This window comes from Rhinatrema bivittatum, chromosome 1, assembly GCF_901001135.1.
Source record: "Rhinatrema bivittatum chromosome 1, aRhiBiv1.1, whole genome shotgun sequence".
Lineage (NCBI taxonomy): Eukaryota > Metazoa > Chordata > Amphibia > Gymnophiona > Rhinatrematidae > Rhinatrema > Rhinatrema bivittatum.
The window spans coordinates 311,357,709-311,377,467 of record NC_042615.1 but is presented as its reverse complement, the minus strand read 5'-3'; the positions used below and the strand labels follow the sequence as shown (position 1 = coordinate 311,377,467).

Below are 19,759 nucleotides of genomic sequence, written 5' to 3'. Positions count from 1 at the left end.
CCCCTATGGCTTCTTCCTGTGGATGGGTCTGTTGATTGTCATTGTGGGGTGCGGCTGGGGCCTGTACCTGAGCCAGCTCCCCTCTTGTGTCTGTTCCAAAAGGGCTGACCCCTGCCTGCGGGGCGAGGTGCTTGGTATGTGTTTTTGTATGGTCTAAAACGCTGGGCACCTCTGCTCTTGGTTCTTCGGGGAGAAGAGTGCTGGTTTCTTTTGTTCCTGTCCTCCGGTAGCTGAGGTACTGGGGATTCGCCCCATTTGTTGCCAACTTCTCCAGTTCGCTTCTGAACAGGAGGGATCCTTTAAAAGGCATTCTCGTGAGTTTTGTCTTGGAGGTCGCTTCGGCTGACCAATTTTGGAGCCATAGTTGCCTTCTGGCTGCCACTATGGATGAGACGCCCCTGGCTGAGGTGCTTACCAGATCAGAGGTTGCATCAGTGAGGAAAGATATCACTGGTTCTAATGTTTCGGCTGAAGAGGTTGCGTCCCTGGAGAGAAGCAAGTGGGCACGTGACACCAAGGAGCAGCAAGAAGCGATCTGCAGGGTCATTGCTGAGACATCAAATGACTGTTTAAGGATGGATTCCTGACGTCTGTCCTGGGCATCCTTGAGTGCAGCTCCTCCTTTTACTGGGATGGTAGTGCGCTTTGAGATAGCTCAGACCATGGCGTCCACTTTTGGGAACCATAGGAGTTTCTTTGGCTGTGGGTTCCAGGGGGTATAGGGCTTCTAGGGCCCGTCCTCCTTTGAAGCTGGCCTTGGGGCATTCCATTCCAGGTCAATCAGCATTGGGAAATAGCATGAGGCCTGGCGGAGACTGACCAAGACTGGGTTCGTCTTTGGCTCTGCTGTAGTACTTGCACCAGGGATGGCCAGCGTCTTCAGGCTCAGAGACATGAGATCTGGTAACTCGTCTTTGGAGAAGAATCGCATCATGGTTCGGTATGGTTCCATCCCTGGGGGGGATTTCCCCTTCCTCTAGGGAGTCAGGCTCTTCCCCCGAGGTGTCTGTCCCCTAAGGGGAGGCTTTTGCCCGGATGTGGTAAGTCTTGGGGGGGTCAGAGGGGCTTGGAAGGTTTGCTCTTCCGGTGGAGACTATGGCTGCGTCATGGGCGATACCGCTTGTGCCTGGACAAAGGTTTGAAGCCCTTTGAAGAATTCCACCCAGGAAAAGGTCCCTGGGTCCATATTGAATCCAGCGGATTTCCCCGAGGCACCGAGCCGGAGATCCAGAGGTCCGGGGTACTATCATTGGTGGAGCCAGATTCCTCTACTGGCTGAGGGGGGGCCTTGCTTTGGTGTCCCCTCCCCCCCCCCCCCCGAGAGTCTCTTTGCACTGCAGGCATAGGGTAGAGGCCACTTCGGGTTGCGCAGCTCTCAGGTGGCAGGCAGAGGGCTTGTCCCTTGGCTTTCTTGGCCGGTGGTGCCATGATTTGTGCATGTGGAGTGTTCAAAACTTGTCTGTGCGCGTAGGCGCGCGCTCCAGGAGGCTTAGTTGTGCATTCTGGGTGCGCCAACGATGTGCATGCAGGATGCAGAAGATGTGTGTGCAGGCCACTATTTGTGCACTTAGTGGGGTTGTGCGCGCCGCTGTGCGCACAGGCCTATTTGTGTGCCCGGCACAGAGGCGCGCACCGCTGTGCGCACGGCTCAGTTATGCGGACAAGACAGCGATCAAGGGAGGGAATGGCGCTGACAACCATGCGGGCAAGATGGAGACCCCCCCCCCCCCCCCGGGGGGTGGCCCCTCGCACTGGATCGGGATCTAGCCCGGACGGGGCTGCTCAACCCGATTTAACAGACGCTGGAAGGACGATCTGTGTGGCTATCTGAGCCTCAGAGACTTTAAGAAAGTTTTCTACCTTACCTTGTCTCGGTGCTTCCCGGTCTCATGCTGGGCGGTCTCTGTCTGCGGGGGTAGAGGGAAAATACCTTCACCGCAACTCTCGGTATCGCACCCGCTGCCTCTCAGCCACTCTGGGGGCTAAGTCCATGCCAGGAACCGGCTACCGGACCAAGGCTCACCTCTGAGGGATCTCTGAAATCACCTCAGGAATTCTCGACTGGGGGAGGAACCCTTAGGTATCACCGCAGGAGAGCAGGGCTCATCTTGTAGAGGTAAGATTTTCGTTCTTCTTTGGTTTGGATTTTCTCACACTGTGCAAGTGTGTGTAGTGTTCCTAACTGCTTAGGAGACGGAGAAATACTGGAGAGCTAAGCTTCCTGCATGGGTATAAGTAGGCTGACGTCAGATTGAAATCTGACTCCATCTCCCAGCTGCTATCAGGAGCACACTATACCCACTGGTCCTGAGTCCATCTGCTACATGCTAGGAAATATTTTATTCCCTTCTCAATTTGGCTTCTGCAAATTCTTCAGCAGTGAAACTCTGCTAATCTCCCTCACTGACACTCTCCTCAAAGGAATAGATAATGGCCATTTTTACATTCTAGCAATGCTAGATATCCTGTCTGCCTTTGACACCATCAGACACAAAATTCTGCTAAACCAACTCACTGATATTGGCATAACAGGAACCACCCATCGCTGGTTTGCATCTTACCTGGATAATAGACACTACAAGGTCAAAATAGGTAATAGCGAATCTGAACCCATCAACTTAACTCGAGGTGTACCCCAAGGCTCCTCTCTATCTTCTACGCTTTTCAATATTTACATGCTGCCCCTGCGCCAACTCCTTTCTGATCTAGGTCTCACTCATTTCATCTATGCGGATGATGTCCAAATTCTTATCCCCATCACGGAATCCATTTCCAAATCCCTTAAGATCTGGGAAAACTGTCTCTCATCGATTAACCAGCTCCTCACAAATCTTAATCTTGCCCTTAATAACTCCAAAACTGAACTCCTTATCATATCACATAACCCTAATACCAAGACCCCCCCACTGACATCAACTCCATTCCCCTTTCAATACCTATCTCCCAACATGTATGAGATCTAGGCGTCATCTTAGATAACCAACTGAAAAAAAAATTCATAAACTCTACTATGAAAGAATGCTACTACAAACTTCATGTACTAAAAAAAACTAAGACCCCTTCTTCATCTTAATGACTTCCGTGCTGTCCTTCAGGCCATAATACTCTCCAAAATTGATTACTGTAACACCCTACTTCTAGGCCTCCCCACAACTACCAAACCCCTCCAAATGTTACAAAATGCCGCTGCTAGAGTCCTCACTAACACTCGCAGAAAGGATCATAGCATGCCTATCCTAAGAGACCTCCACTGGCTCCCAATCTTTCAGAATACTCTATAAGAGTCTCACAATTATACACAAGACACTATACCCAGTGTACGTTTTGGTTGTAAACGACTCCCTACACTTCCATACCTCTAATAGAACCACCAGATCTTTCTAAACTTACCCATCTTACCTCCACGAGAGAACGAGTACTATCTATTGCAGGACCTTCAAACTGGAACTCCATGCCCCCTGACCTTAATCTGGAACCATGCACTCAGAAATTAAAAAAAAAACAAAACCCTAAAAACCTGGCTCTTCAAACAGGACTTTGCATAACTCCCCCCCCCCCCCCTTTCTCCATCATCCTTTCCCTAGTATCTTATACAATCCTCCTGCTCAAATCTCTTACTTTCTCATTCCTTCCTATTGCTTGTTTTTGTTCCCCCCTTTGCTTTTATACACCTTGTTTAATTAACATTTTTGAATTTTGTAAACCCCCTTTAAGGACTTGAGATATTTTTCCTTCTTCCCATACTTGTTTAATGTTATTTTACTCCCTGTTCCATGTAAACCGATATGATGTGCAAACGAACGTCGGTATAAAAAAAAGCTTCAAATAAATAAATAACACTCCATAGCGAGACTGCACCTTGAGTACTGTGTGAAGTTCTGGTCACATCATCTCAAAAAAGATATAGCAGAATTAGAAAAGGGACAGAGAAGGGCAATCAAAATGATGAGAGGATGGAACGATTCCCCTGTGAGGAAAGACTAAAGAAGTTAGGACTCTTCAGCCTGAAGAAGAGACAACTGAGGGAAGATATGATAGGAGGTCAACCCTGTACGTAAATCTTCCTGCTGCTCACCAACAATTGCAATTTAACAGGCATTTAGGAGTCAAGGGTTCTCTCTGTCCCCTCCCAGCCTATATCTATATTAGAAATTACATTATGCTTTGCATCTTGGAAAGTATAGAGACACCAATTTGAAGACGCTGTGCTCCTTACTGGAACAGATATAAAGGATAATGAGAGAGAATCTAAGAAAGCTCTTCCTTGAGCACCACCATATTTTTCTTAAAGTAAGAAGGTAAAGAGAACTATACACAATACACTTACCTCTTCCCTGTATGCATTAGCTGAAAAGCTTCATTTATTTTGTCAAATGGCAGAGTGTGAGTTACAAATTCATCTACTTTGATCTTTTTTGTCATGTATTCGGACACTAATTTTGGCACACTCTGGACACTCTTCCAACCTAAAAATAAACAGAAAACCATTTAAAAAGTTTTTTTCACTCTGGGTAAAAAGTATGCATGTAAAATACATTTTATACATACACAACACAAATCCGTGAACTAATTTGTCATGGGTTCTATTGGCTAACTCCTGAATTCACTGGTTTGCGATTTGCTACAAATAGCTGCAAATTTGCAGTGAGCACATCTCAACTAACTTATATTGCACCCATGAACGTGACATTTGTAGGTGCTTGTAACATGCACTGATGCCAGCACCTCTGGCTGACAGCACTGGGTGCGGCATGAAAGCAATCAGCTGATATACCATGTGACTGGTGCTTGGGCATGAGATGACATGAACAAATTAGTTATCCCAGTGGCTAAGCAAATTCCTACTTTTCCAAAAAAAAAACAAAACAAAAAACCCCAAATAAACCAGACATGAACATGACAAACAAAAATATGTAGTATACATCTGTTATTCTTTTTTTTTTTTTTTTGTGTTTTATTTCAGTGTTCCACTTAACTATAAAGTATTGTTATAGGGGTGGACTGCAGTCCCCCACATGCCTGTGTTATGCTGTGGCCCTGCTACGCTGTGTATTAATGTGTAATGTGCTTTATGAGAGAAAAATACTGTCATATTGGTATTTGTTTATAATGATTGTATGCAGTCTTAAGAAACCGTTCTTCTTTCATGGCTCTCACTCCCCCCCCAGTATTATACCTTAAGGAGTGCTGTATATTTTTGCTAAGAAAAGATAACAGATACACAGTACTGTTTAAAGAAAATACATGCTTGTGGGATATTAGGTGGGTTTTCCCTTCACAACCCTCCTTTCCTCTAGAAGTCTGCAAACTTCAAGGTCACATAGCACCAATGTGTTAGGTTTAAAGTTAGTGGTCACAATATGACGATTATAAGCAGTGGATAGATAACAGGTAGTCTACCATCTTACAGACCATATGCAGTATGTTTTTCTTATCAGTAGCTTGGCAATGTTTCAGGAAGGTTAGACAAAGAGATCCCTTCTGAGCATGTGTAGTCCAAAAGGCATAGAAACTCAGCACAAAAAGCCCAAGACAGATTTCCTGCAGAGAGCTGATTCTGAATAGAAAGCATGACAAATCTCGCACCAATAAGGATCTCCAGCACTGACGTGTCTCCAAACCGAGAACTTGCTTAGTCGACTCGCCATTTGGGAAAGCCAGCGACACTTTCCCAGGAAAGTTGACAGCTTCTGCTAGGCTTTCGTTTATCATTCCCTATTATTGGGGGAAATTGCTCTTGCTTATTGTGCTAATATGTTGTATATATTTTGTCTCAGGTGTTCTCATAAGCACCTGTTTTGTACATATATTATACAGAAAATATACCTTTACATTGTTTCACATAAGACATAGTGAATGGTGTTAATTTTCTTAGTTTGCCTGTGTAATACGGACTATAATACAAATATCACATTCCCAAAGAACCCATTACAAGCTGCACGCTTTAGATGCCTTGTTTGCCAGCTTATTGTTCTAACCTTGTACAAACATGTTTACCTCTGGCTTGCTATTTACCAGCCTCAGTGACCAAACAAAGAGAGGACTGAGCCAGTTCCCAGAGTACTCCCCACATTTCCTGTTACCTCCCCAAGGAACAATAGAAACACTAACCACAACAGTGCAGGGACATCTGCTCGCATGTTTGCTCTTATAGCATTGATTTGATATTTTTCTTTCAGAGAAAAACAATTAAACATCAGTTAATGGAGAGTGATTTGAAGCATTTCCTTGCCGTAAAATGACAAAACACAAATTCACAGGAACTCAGTAGCCATACAGAGGATTAAAAAAGATTACAGTTCTATACGGATTGAATAACTAATGAGCTAACTGGTTCAAACTGAAAATTTATGGCCTTGAAGGCAATAGAGGGACACTGTTCATGTGTGGATCACTCCTAAATGTAAACCTTCATTCTCCAAAAGATGTGAGCTAAACATCTAAGAAACGTACCTGTGAAACGTGTTTGTGCCAAGGAAGGGGAAAGCAAACCCAACTGTATGATAATATTTATATTTCCCGTTTGGCACTTCAAAGCGGAATACAAACATATGCTGGAGTTTCTTCATGCCTGACCCAATGCTCACCTCCAAATGCGGTCCCTTTCCATGTACGGCCAGTGACCAGTTGAAACGGACGGGTGGAAATCTCTTGACCTGATGCAGCGACTCCAACTATTACGCTGGTTCCCCAGCCCTTGTGACATGCTTCCAAAGCAGCCCTCTATTACACACACACACAAAGATTAAAAATTAAAACCCTCCTCACAAACCAGACAGAAAAGAAATCCTGTACCATTATAACAAGAGAGACATTAAACTGAAAAATACTACAACAAACTCTTACAACTTTAAATAGGAGGCACTGCTCTGAAATTAGCATTGGATTTCTCCTACAATTTCTAACAATAGATATTTTGCAAGCTTGGTTTTTGAAGAGCTGCCTAACTTGACAATAATGCTCTTCCCATCTCTAGCCCAGCCAATAAAAGGAAATTACAGCTACGACAAAAGAACTGCCAGGAAATACTAGGAGCAAGTATCTGCTTAGCTTCTGTGATGCACACAATAGTTTCAATTCTCTTGAAAGACAATAGTTTGCTTTCTGAGAAAAGGAGTGCCATGTTCCTTCTTCTGAGAGGAGACTAATGGTCTAAGGGGTGAGTGGGTCTGCTGCAGCTCGGAGAAGGACTGTGAGTGGTGCTAGTGCATAACAATATTATGTTGGTAGAAGTGTTTCTCCTTCTGTAGACAAAAGGCCTGAAATACCCTGGCAAAAGACTGAGTAAGCAAGTGGTGGTGGTGGTGGTGCTGCTGCTGCTAGATGTGTGGTAAATATCACCTGGGAGGTGACTGCAGTACTGAGCCCTCCCTCACTGTCAAGCACAGTGCTCCAGGTCCAATGGAGGGAGGTGGTGGAACATGGTGAGGGGGGAGCACCAAGCAGACCAGTAGATACTCCCATGGCACTCAGGTGGATAACCAATGTAATTCCAAGATCTGCATAGTCGGCTACTTATTTAGTTTATAATTTTTAATAACTTGAGAGGGGGAATCCTTTATAGCCATAAGGATCTAATTTTTTTTTTTAAATTCTCTGTTTAATAATCTGAGTCTATACATCCAAGATAATCTGTTTACATTAAAGGGATCCTTTTTTCTTGAAAAAAAAAATCAATAGTGGATGGGAATGTGGGGGAATAGTAATGCCCATTCTCCCAATTATAGTCAACCAGGAACTAGGGAGCCACGTGGCTATTCAGGATCCTCAGCATAACTTTTCCACACCATACAATAGACAAAGCATCACAGAATAAAATGAATGTAATACTTCAACTCAAAATGGTTTAAAATGGAAAGCACAATTGAGTGTGGACTTTGGAAACCTAGTCTGCATGCAAAGTAGTTCATTGAGTGGCAGGAGTTGACTATCACTATTGTGTTTGATTATGCACACCCATCCTGTAGCTTTAAATAAATACAGTAATACTAAGAGCATTTTTAGTTTTGAAGACAAAATGCTAATCTCCCTTTTGATTCTAGACAAAAAAATTCTGATGAATTTTATTTTTAATAGTAAAAAAAAAAAAAAAAGTGTAAAAGTTTTACTTAAAATAAGATGCCCGTGAAGTGTATATTTCTGTTCATCAATTTTCCAGTTCTGAAGCTAAAATAATAAATAGAAAACTAAAAAAAGCAAACAAAACCTCAAAAAAAAAAAATCCATTTGTCTTGTTCACTTACCATGACAGCAACATTCCCAATACACTCAAATGAATAGTCCACACCACCATCGGTCAATTCAATCAGCACATCCTGGATAGGTTTTTGGTAGTCATTTGGATTGATGCACTCAGTGGCTCCAAACTCTTTTGCCTTTGTGTATTTGTCCTTGTTGATATCGACCCCAAGGATTCGAGTGGCTCCGGCTATTTTACAGCCCATGATCACTGCAAGGCCAACACCTCCCAAACCAAACACAGCACAAGTAGAACCAGGTTCAACCTGTGTGAGGGAGAGGAGTCAGAAAGCTGCCAGTCATGTGCCAAGAGGAAAAGACGTCAGCAAGTTTCTCAGATTACTCCTTTTCTAGGGCAAAAACATTAAAAAAAACAAAAAAACCCAACCCCTAAACGATAGGGTCCTGTATAACTAGTAAATTTATGCGATGAAGCACTTCTGTTTATACCTCATGAAGAATTCATCCTACTTCTAGTGCTGAAGTCATCCATAAGTAAATCAATAATAGATTACCTTCTAGGGAAAGCAATCAATCCACAACCAATTACTTTTAAGAGCAAGTGACCAGGCAGACCAGCAGATACTCCCATGGTACTCAGGTGGATAACCAATGTAATTCCAAGACCTGCATAGTTGGCTACTTACTTAGTTTATAATTTTTAATAAATTGAGAGGGGGAATCCTTTATAGCCATAAGGTCTAATTTTTTTTAATTCTCTGTTTAATAATCTGTTTAATTCTCTGTTTAATAATCTGTTTAATATCTGATTACTTTGAAAAAAAGTGTACTACCTAGAAATATCTCCTGATAAACAAGATTATCTAGAGCTGATGTACTGAAACAAAATATGACTGCCACATCCATGTAAATCTGCCCTATTTTCCAGTTCTATTGCAATACCAAACTTCCTGATCTCCATTGCCAGCCACTCCTTCCCCAGCCCCAAAGATCCTTGGTACCCATCTTATGTGCTTTTTAAGATTCTGCTACTCAAATACCAGCAAAGAAGAGCATATGATCCTGTACCTTGGCAGTGTTGACGACAGCTCCGTAGCCTGTTGAAATGCCACAGCCCAGCAAGCAAACTTTGTCCAAGGGAGCGGAATCATCTATTTTAGCAAGTGAGATATCGGCCACAACAGTATATTCTGAAAAGGTGCTAGTCCCCATGAAGTGGAAAACCTGCTTCCCTTTACAGGTGAACCTGCTGGTACCATCAGGCATCAGCCCCTTTCCTTGAGTGACTCTACCAAAGAAAAACAGAGCAATTCCAATTTTGCTACAAAAATATAGGACAACTTCAAAAGGGATTAGTGAAAAAATTAAGAATGATTGCTGGCATGAGGCAGCAGCGATAAGACTGTGCAACTCTAACCAAACAAATTACTTATGTCGCAGAAAAGAAGTTTGCTAGTTTCCAAAATTAATAGTAAATCAGGGATTCCCAACCCTTTGGGAAACGTGGACCATTTTCAATGTCAAAAAATATGGTGTACCCCCATATGCATCTCTAATTTTTAACATGCAGTTAAACGCCATACAGAAAACTGATTAATGTAAAAAACAAAATATGCACTCCAAAGTAATTTGTAACATAAAACATAAGCATTAAATAAGGAATGGTTTCTGAAATAAACTGTGCTCTCCCTCCTGCCCTCCCCTTTATGATCCCTTCATGAGTACTTTTCCCCACCTCCACCACAGCCCCTTCCCCTAAGTGCTTTCTCCACTGCCCCGATCCCCTTCTTCCTGCGTTCTCCCTCCTGCTCTTTCCTCCCTGCATGCCTCTCTCTGGTTCTGTTCTCCTGCCTTCCTCTTATGGCTCCTTTTCTGAGTGTTCACCCTCCTGCCCTTTTCTCTTCTTGTGCTCTTCCTCCTGTGTCCCCTTTCTTGCTCTTCCCCCAATCAAGGCTCTGACTGCTTCTCTCCCCCCTCCTCCATTGCTCCTTTCTGAGTGCCTTCCCTCCCTCATAGCTCTTTCCTGAGGGCCTCGCCTCCTGTCCTCTTCCCCTAAAAACTCCTTCCCTTGTTGTCTCCCTATGTCCCTCTCCCCATGGCCCCCATCCCAAGTGTTCTTTTATTATCCACCATTTTGAATAAGAAATTCGCACAAGATAGAGTACAACATATTTGAAAGGTAACACAGTCTGAAGGAGACTTCAGCAAGGACTAAACTTGATATCTATCAAAGACTGGACACCAATGACAATGAAGATGAACCAGCAGGGAAATGACCTGATCAACCACCTCTGAGCAACTTGACTACGCTGCCAAAGACTGGGAAAAAGAAGAACCCTGTATCAAGGGTGATGACGACATGTTCACCCAGATGGATGATACAGGATTTTTGATCTGAGATATCACTGCAGCAATTGAGCTGGAATATTCCTTCTCTCTCTTTAAAGAGGTAAAGAATTTCTCACTAGACCTGTAATCTAGTCAAGCGATTTATCTTTTTCCGGGACAAGGATAGGTTCCTGCACCTCAATAGGAGGTCGTTTGTTTATCGGAGAGGGCAGAGTTATGTTGACCCCATCAGCAACTGGCCTAGAGTGGCTTGCATACAGTTTTGCAGGTAATGGCAGCTTGATGATTTTGTTTCGGGGCAAATGCGTTGAAGTGTAGAATAAGGATGTTTTTGTTGATGCATGCATTGGTTGCATCCAAGTGATCAGTTTTGAATGGGCAACCGCACTTGTTCTGCCATGCGCATTAATGAGCCTTTAAGGATAGTGGGTCAATGCATGAAAGCAGTGCCTCGATGCATCAAGAGCTGACATTTTTCGATGCAGGTTCTGATGCCCATGAATGATATTTTTTCTTCCAATGTAGGGTGGACTGCATCACTTGGCCCCATGGCTTCAATTTGGCCTGATTTGGGTTGGGGGGGGGGGGGGGGGGGGGGGAGTGTCCCTGAGCAGTTCCTGCTCAACTCATGTCCCGGTGAGGCAGATGATGCTGCACTATGGGATGAGGATCTACTCTGGCTTTTGAGAAACACTTGCAGTTCCTCTGTGCAATGCGCCCTGGAGCGTCGATAATGTAGACACATCAGTTCAGAGGTAGAACAGTTTGCCTGGTCATGATCCAAACCCAGGCAATAACACTCCTTGATGGACACACATGCAAACTATTTTGAGGAGGCAAAAGTGTTTTTTTGTAGCACTGAAAAGTTCTGTGGTGCCGCAGTGCAGCAAGGCAACTAAAAGTAGGAAAACTGAAGAGAATAATGAAAAAATAAAAAAAATTTAAATTTTGAAAAAAATATCTGGAGAGTGAGTACATGTCCATGTTATGTTTCAGACAAAGACTGACTGAGAAGGCTCACGAGGGAACACCTGCACATGCTCAGTAGAACTCAAAGCTCTGCTAGGAGAAATGAGTCCCTTCAATGCCACTGGATAACATCACCTGCATGTAATGATTCAGCCTGCTTATTGATAGAAAAAGCATATATAAAAATTGAATTTAACACAAATTATTTTGTAGAAGAAACATTTACTATGCCCTATACATTTTTTTTTAAATGAAAGCACTAATTTCCTTTTCTGTCTTATTCCCTACATGTCTTGTCTTTCTTTCTTCCGAGCCATACACCTTCCTCCATTCTGTTCTTTACACAGTTTTTTCTGGATCTTGGCTGGCAGCTCAAGGATGTTGGCATTGGAAAAGCTTATTAGAGATTGGCTAACCCTTTGGAGTCTATGCCTGCCTACAGCCTGGCGCATTCTAGCCTGCAGTCACAGGTCAGCAGTTGCTTACTTCTTTTCCATGGCAGCCAAGACTGTGAAACTGCAGGGAGAAGAGGGAAGTTCAGCGTGGATTCACATATCAGGGACTGGATCAGTGTATGTTTTATTCTCCCTACCATGGCCATGGAAGCCAGCAGCCAGGGCATGGCTGTGTAGAGCTGGATCTACTCTGCTGTAGCTTCCACCTACAGTGCCATCACACCCCCATCTCCCTGCCCAAGCTCAACAACTGTGTCTGATAGTGGCTTGAAGTGACCAAGTGACTTGGAACCCAGCTGCTCTCACAGCAGCAGCACTGCACATTCACTGTCTCCATGGTGGACATGGACCTTCCCCAGCCCCACTTCCTCTGGTGCTGGAGGAGGAGGAGGAGGAGGAGGAAAGGGAGACACCTTTGGGAAAAGTGAGCATGCACTGGCTCAGTCAATCTCCGCATTCAACTACTTCAGCTGTTGTGAGCGCGGCAAGATCCTGGGCTATCTGATGGCTTCAAGCCCACTTTTGAAAGCAGTTGCTGTGCCTGGGCAACGTAGGGAGAAGGGCAAACACTGAGGAATAGCATGGAGGCCCATAATGTAAAAGGAGGAGGGGGCAGAGTTAACAGGAGGTCCAAGGGAATGGGGGCAGGGAGTGGGAGCAGAAGCAGCTTTTATATTCATCTACAGTGGCTACAGCTTTGCACTAGTCCTAAATGGGACTATAAGCTACGATGATTTAGTAATTTTAACTCTAAAGAAACACAGCAGAAGAATAGATATCCCAAAAACAGTTAATGTACTAACATTTCCCCTCCAAAACAAAAATAAATCACAAAGCAAACACCTGGCTCCCGGTAACTTTCTTATACAAATTTTTATAAAGCCATAGCATTAACAGAGCTGCCAAAGGGGGAGAGTTCTAGTACCCAACCTCTCTGCGTACATCCCACTGGACTACTTGGCTGGCTCTCTCTCATGCTCACCAGACAGGCTGGCTCTCTTTGAGAATTCATCTTTACAGCTGGCTAGCTTACTTTCTGTCTCTCTCTCTCTACGTCAGTGGTTCTCAACCCTGTCCTGGGGACCCCCCCAGCCAGTCGGGTTTTCAGGATATCCACAATGAATATGCATGAGAGAAAGTTTGCATGTTATGGAGGCAGTGCATGCAAACTTTCTCTCATGCATATTCATTGTGGATATCCTGAAAACCCGACTGGCTGGGGGGGTCCCCAGGACAGTGTTGAGAACCACTGCTCTGCGTGGACTGGAGCGCTCTCTCTCTCTCATAAGACAGGCTAGCTGGGCTACCACCTGGGCTGGTCATCTGTACACTAAACATGACAGACAGAAGCATTTTTCCCTGGGGAGTTTGAGATTTTGCAATTTTGATCATTTGCAGGCCTGTGCATGGCAATGATATGCTGTTAAGTTTTCTACTGAGGAGCTCTGTTCCAGGTGAGACACTTGTTTTCAGAAAATAATACACCAAGGGGCTCCTGGGAGCCTCTTCTGGCACATCACCCACCAATCCACAGTCTGCAACAAGCCCAGCCTTGGGGAGTCAGGAACCACAGGAGGGAGTGTGCGCAAGAGCAAAGGAGGACATAGGCCTGGTTCCAGCCTACCTTTACCGTATCCATGGCAGCGGCAACAAGGACACTCATATCAGTATAAGAGCGCGATGACTGACAAACCTCCCTCCATCCCTGGGAACTAGAGACATAGGAAGTGAACTTATACAAAACCAGAAGCAGCCAGGCTCAAAAGAAAACGGCATGCATTCCAAGCCTTCATCCTAGCAATTGCTTCCCTTTGGCAGCTCTGCAAGTACAGAACGCATTTCTTAAAGGGGGAAGGAGAAAGCCATTTGATGTGGCTGCCCATCTCTTCCTCTGAGCCTGGCTACCGAGTTTGAACTGCCCCAGTGGGAGATGACCAGTTAAAGTGGGAGACCTGGTAGATCTGCATTAATGTGCAGAAAATGCCCTACCCCAAGACAAATCTAACGATAAAAGTTACCTCAACTGAAATAGCTTATTCATTTCTTAAGAATGCTAAGTTTCAAGTTCCACTCAGATCACAATACGCAGTGCATATCTGTACCGAATGCAACTTCTCTTTCTAACTCCACGACCTAGGAAAGGAGTAAAGGAAATGGGAGAGCAGCCTCACAGAGCACTCAGCCTTTAAGGACAGGGTCACCGATAACTCACATCAAAAGACCACCACCACCATGCCATGCTTCTGTCACTGCAGCGTACGTAGGAGAGCAGCCTCCATGCTTACCTTATCTTCTGGCACAGGTTTGTTTTAGGATTTAAGCAGAACTTGCACTCCCCACACTGTGGGACGTAAAGCGGAATGACTTTGTCACCTTAAAACACAAAAGATACAATTACCTCAGTATGCTATTATCCTGTTTAATGAAAATCAGTAAAGCAACAGGAAGAAGCAAAATGAAGAAACTAACCTTCTACGGTCAAACAATCAGAATTTCCTACAGGAAAAATGGCAGCAAGGTCTTCTCTCCCTTAAAGGGGGCAGTGACATCTTTCTTAGGGATGAATGGCGGGACAGGAATTGCAGGATGGGGAGCGAGGGGGTAGGAATGGGGCACCCTTACACTTTGATTTCGGCAGAGAGTGGTGCCTTTGAAATACCAGCATCCTGGCATGTGCTAATTAGTTCAGTTTTCTATAAAGACCTCAGGACTGGCTTTACCATGTCTGCACCCACAGGCGATTGGAGTAGGGGGTAAAAGGAGTTGGTTCCCCCCCTCTCCCGCCCCCGATCATCCTTGTCCAAAATCTTCCCCTCTGCCCCTCTCAACTTAGTGTTGTCACATCCCCTGGTGTCCACCATACAGGCGCTGGTCCCAACAGAAGCAACTTCAAGAAGGGAATTCAGTGCGCGGGTCTGAGAGGCCTTGTGTGCTCAGAGGCTCCGCGGCGCCCTGCTGGGTCTCTGAACATGCATGAGGGCTCGCAGGCCCTGGGCCGAATTCCCTTCCTGAAGTTACTGCTGCTGCAGGGCTGGTACCTGTATAGGGAATAGTAGTGCAGCTGCAGGCCAGGATCAGTGGGGCACGGCAAGGCATGGCACTCCGGCATCTTTGAAAATTTGGCAATGGAGGCAGTTGCCTATGATTAAATCCAGGCCTGCTTCAGCCGCAAGAGTCGTTGCTTTGGGAGTCAGTAAGCTAGAAACAGAGAGAGAGGGGGTGTTTGAAAAATGTAAGAGGGCAGCTTTCCACACTTGCTCAAGCCACAGCTATGGTAAAAACACAAGCGGCACGGTTCAGAGGACTAGGAATGCCTCAAGTCTCAGCTTTATTTCACCCGAAAATGTTGATTTGGCCAATCGTATTAAAGTGCAGCAAGTGAAGTCGAGGCGCAGAGCCACGTATCTGCCATGTAAGCAGGTTCCTAGGTGAACTTTCAACATCCGTGCTAGTAGGATACACACACCACGCCTTGCTCCTGCTTTCTACTCGGGGGGGGGGGGGGGGGGGCGGTAAGGGGCTTGACTTGTACCCTCAAAGCTGGTGTGTACATCCTGCCACGTGGGAGACCAGTGTCAACCTAGGAAATGAAGTCTATCCCCCCCCCAAAAAAAAAAAATCTCTTACCAAATGCTAGAGTAGAAATAATGAGAAGACGGGGGACTGATCAATTATGAATGATTTGAAAAAAAATCAGTATTCTGATATACATTCACAGACTTCTAGCTAGAGATATCCAATGAAAAATAAATGGACGGAGGACACTTTCAGCATTAAAGTTAAAATATCCTTAGGGTGGCCACGGACACATCCCCAGAATGCAGGACATTCCCTTATCAAAATCTGTGCTTCATACCACATTTAAAAGGCCAGCCCTTCCTCTGCCTCCCCTCCTTGAGGATAGTCAGATCAGCAGATGTGATGGCAAGTTGGAGGTGGGGGGAGACACTGAGCATAAGCTTCCAGTCTTCTCCTCCGTTTTCTGATTGCAAAGCCCAGACGTTACCATGAGGAAGCAGCAGCTGAGACAAGAGGAAGCAATTGCTCTCCATGTACCCACCCTGGCGGCACACCACTATTCTGCCCCCCCCCCCCCCCCAAGGAGACAGAGAGAAGAGCCTAAGGTAAAGGAAAAGGGAAGGAGTGACAGGAATCCAAGGATAGGGCAGGGGGAAGATGAAGCAGACACTGCCAGAGGAGTATAAACGGGGTAGAGCTGTAATCTGCTCTGAACCAATTCAAAATCAGAAGGAGCAGACTATAAATTTTAAATTAAAAAAAAAAAGTAGAAAACAGAAAAGAACTTAAAAGAGGTGGAGATGAATTTAAAGGGGATAAGAAATGGAGAGGTATCTGAGGGCGAGATAGGGAGAAATAGGAGCGAAGGGCATAAGTGGAGGAATCTGTGTGGGAGAAATGGTGATGAATTGAGAAGGAAGATGAACGTGGCATTAGGGGGTGGGAGGTGAAAGTGTTAGGGGTGCGACGATGCACCGCATCACTTGCAACCCTGCTTTTTTAAATCATGGATCTGCCCATGGATGTCATGTATTAAATTCACGAACTGTGGTGAAGATCAACCTGTCAAGAATTCCCAACAGGCATTTTTTTTTTTTTGTGGCATCTTGAGGATCCAGGATACTACATTTGGAGAGATCCAGGAAGGATATGGAAAGCAAGTCTGGAGACGTCCCACAACATGCTCTCAATTGCCCCAAGATCCACAGTAACTAATATTTCTGGATAACCTGTACCTGCAGAGAATTCTCTTTTGTTCCAATTTCTTTACATGACCATTTTAAATGTTGGGTCGATTTACACAGACATTTTGGACTATTACAAATTCTTTTTAAAACAAGGAGTAACAATTGACCCTTTGTTAATTCCAAAGTTGACATCGTTACCCCCTGGTCCTGTTGATCCCTGAGATTTAATGCTTTGGGAACTGGAGAACAGTGCAAGGAACAAAATTTTATAACTTGTGCGGAGAAGAAAAAAAGCTTTCTGATCTCTCAAGTGAAAAGAATCTAGTGATAAAACCAGCCAATAAAGCTGGCGGCAAAGTTACACGAAGCTGCTAACAGTACATAACTGAAGTCCTATGTATGACAACTGAGTAACTCTAATTATCATCAGCTAAATATCCAGTGTTCAGACTTGTTAACTAGAGCTTGAGCAAGAATTTTTGAACAGAGAATTTAGGTTTTTAAAGAGCATAGCTCCCTTGCAGTCCAGTAATCTATACAGTTCCCAAGATGCACAAATCTTTGCATTCTCCACCAGAACGACCTGAAATATTCACTAAGGGATCATTACTAGCACCTCTTTCAGAACATAAGAAATTGCCATACTGGGTCAGACCAAGGGTCCATCAAGCCCAGCATCCTGTTTCCAACAGTGGCCAATCCAGGCCATAAGAACCTGGCAAGTACCCAAACACCAAGAAGATCCCATGCTACTGATGCCAGAAATAGCGGTGGCTATTCTCTAACACAACTTGATTAATAGCATTAATCCATTTCAATAGCATTAATCTCCATTTCAACAAAAAAATATCGGATCTCCTCAATCAGCTAACTCCAATCACTACGTCTCCAGATAACACATACTTCCCCCAAAACAAAGAGATCCAGTTTATTGCCTTCGAACACATCACAATCACAGAGATACAAACGGTGTTAAAAAGAATGAAACCATCATCTCACCCATTTGATCAAATTCCATCCAAAATGCTCCTTCTCATCCCGGACACAATAGCAAAAACCTTAGCAGATATCATAAACTGCTCTCTATCACATGGTATCTACCCTGATGACCTAAAAACTGCCTCAATCAAGCCACTGTTAAAAAAACCAAATCTAAATGCAAGCGATCCCAACAACTTCCGCCCTATTTCCAACCTCCCATTCATAGCGAAAATCATGGAAAAATTGGTAAACACCCAACTATCCAATTACCTAGAGGACAACAGTATTCTTTCCCCAAACCAATATGGTTTTCGCAAAGCTGCAAGCACTGAAACGCTACTACTCTCACTCACGGACTTCCTCCTCTCTGGAATTGACAAAGGCCAAGCATATTTACTAATCCTCCTTGACTTTTCGGCGGCATTCGACACCGTCAACCACACCCTCCTTCTAAAACAGCTGGCAAACATTGGTTTAACAGGTGCCACACTAAACTGGTTCAAAACATTCCTTGAAAATAGAAGATATAGAGTCAAAATCCACAATAAAGAATCCCAATACCACCATTCTAATAGAGGGGTGCCGCAGGGTTCTTCACTTTCACCCACGCTATTCAATATCTACCTCCTACCACTTTGTCAACTTCTTACAAAACTAAGCCTGAAACACTTCCTTTTCGCAGACGACGTACAGATCGTGATCCCCATAGAAGAATCAATATCTAAAACAATGGAATACTGGGACAGTTGCTTAGTAGAAATTAAACTTCTCCTCACCAGTCTAAACCTGGTACTTAATGCTTCTAAAACAGAATTCCTGCTCATATCACCGGAAAACAAAAATACACACCCAAAACCACCCACACTCCTTCAAACAGCCCACGTAAGAGATTTAGGAGCCATCCTGGACAATCGACTCAACCTCAAACCTTTCATTAACCAAACCACCAAGGACTGCTTCTACAAATTACATATCCTGAAAAGAATTAAACCACTTTTTCACGCCCAAGACTTTAGAACAATTTTGCAAGCAATAATCTTTTCCAAATTAGATTATTGCAACTCATTACTACTAGGCCTCCCAGCTTCCTATACCAAACCTCTACAAATGGTCCAGAACTCTGCAGCCAGAGTCCTCACAAACTCCAGGAAAATGGACCACATTTCACCTATCCTCAAAAACCTCCATTGGCTACCGATCCACTATAGAATCATGTATAAAACCATTAACATCATATACAAAACTATCAACCAAAACACGCACCTCGACCTACAAATACCTCTTAAAAAATACACTTCCGCCAGACCCATCAGGGAATGCTACAAAGAGTCACTCCAAATACCAAAGGCCAAAACCTACCAACATAAATCATTGAGTCTCAGAGCCTTCTCTTCAGCAGGTCCAACTCTCTGGAACTCTATCCCACCAGATTTGAGACAGGAGCCATGCTCTCTAACATTTAGGAAAAGACTAAAAACTTGGCTTTTCAAAAAAGCATTTCCAAGCCTTGAATAATTCCTCCATTAAATAGCACAAACTCTTATCCAATAACTGGACCAAATACAATTCAATCAACCTTAAATTGACAATCATCAATACCTGCTGAACTTTTATCATAACACTGTCGTATTTATGCATTTGGTTATTTATGTTCCGTTCCATAGTGAGGTATTGCCACAGTTTCTCACATATTCTTATTTACTCACTATGCTACTCTATTACATTAATAGACTGAAATGTTAATATTGCTCTGTGCAATCTCTCCCCTTTTCCAGCTCCAAGTTGATTTCCCTGATTTATTGTAACTTTCTCAATTCCTTTATCTGATTCACGATATTTAAAGTTCAAGGTTCTTTTTGAGAACATTGTTTTACGTTATGTTATGTTTTACACACTTTGTTAATTGTAAACCGGGTTGATGTGATGCCTGTCATGAAACTCGGTATAACAAAAACAATAAATAAAATAAATAAATAAATAAATAATGGACTTCTCATCCATTAACTTATTGAAACCTTTTTTAAACCCAGGTACACAAACTGCACTAACCATATCCTCTGGCAACAAATCCCAGAGCTTAATTGTACATTGAGTAAAAAA

General features: G+C 43.9%; 1 protein-coding gene across 1 annotated transcript in view; it reads right to left on the bottom strand.

Moving 5' to 3' along the window:
* LOC115089283 (alcohol dehydrogenase class-3) overlaps positions 1-19,759 on the bottom strand; it is a 61,675-nt gene that overhangs the window by 16,584 nt on the left and 25,332 nt on the right. The window contains exons 4-8 of the mRNA XM_029597403.1: positions 14,258-14,345; positions 9,268-9,487; positions 8,244-8,504; positions 6,588-6,723; positions 4,328-4,466 (exon numbers count right to left, since the gene is read on the bottom strand). Of these exons, the coding sequence (XP_029453263.1) occupies positions 4,328-4,466; positions 6,588-6,723; positions 8,244-8,504; positions 9,268-9,487; positions 14,258-14,345 (844 nt within the window). The remainder of the gene's footprint in view (positions 1-4,327; positions 4,467-6,587; positions 6,724-8,243; positions 8,505-9,267; positions 9,488-14,257; positions 14,346-19,759) is intronic.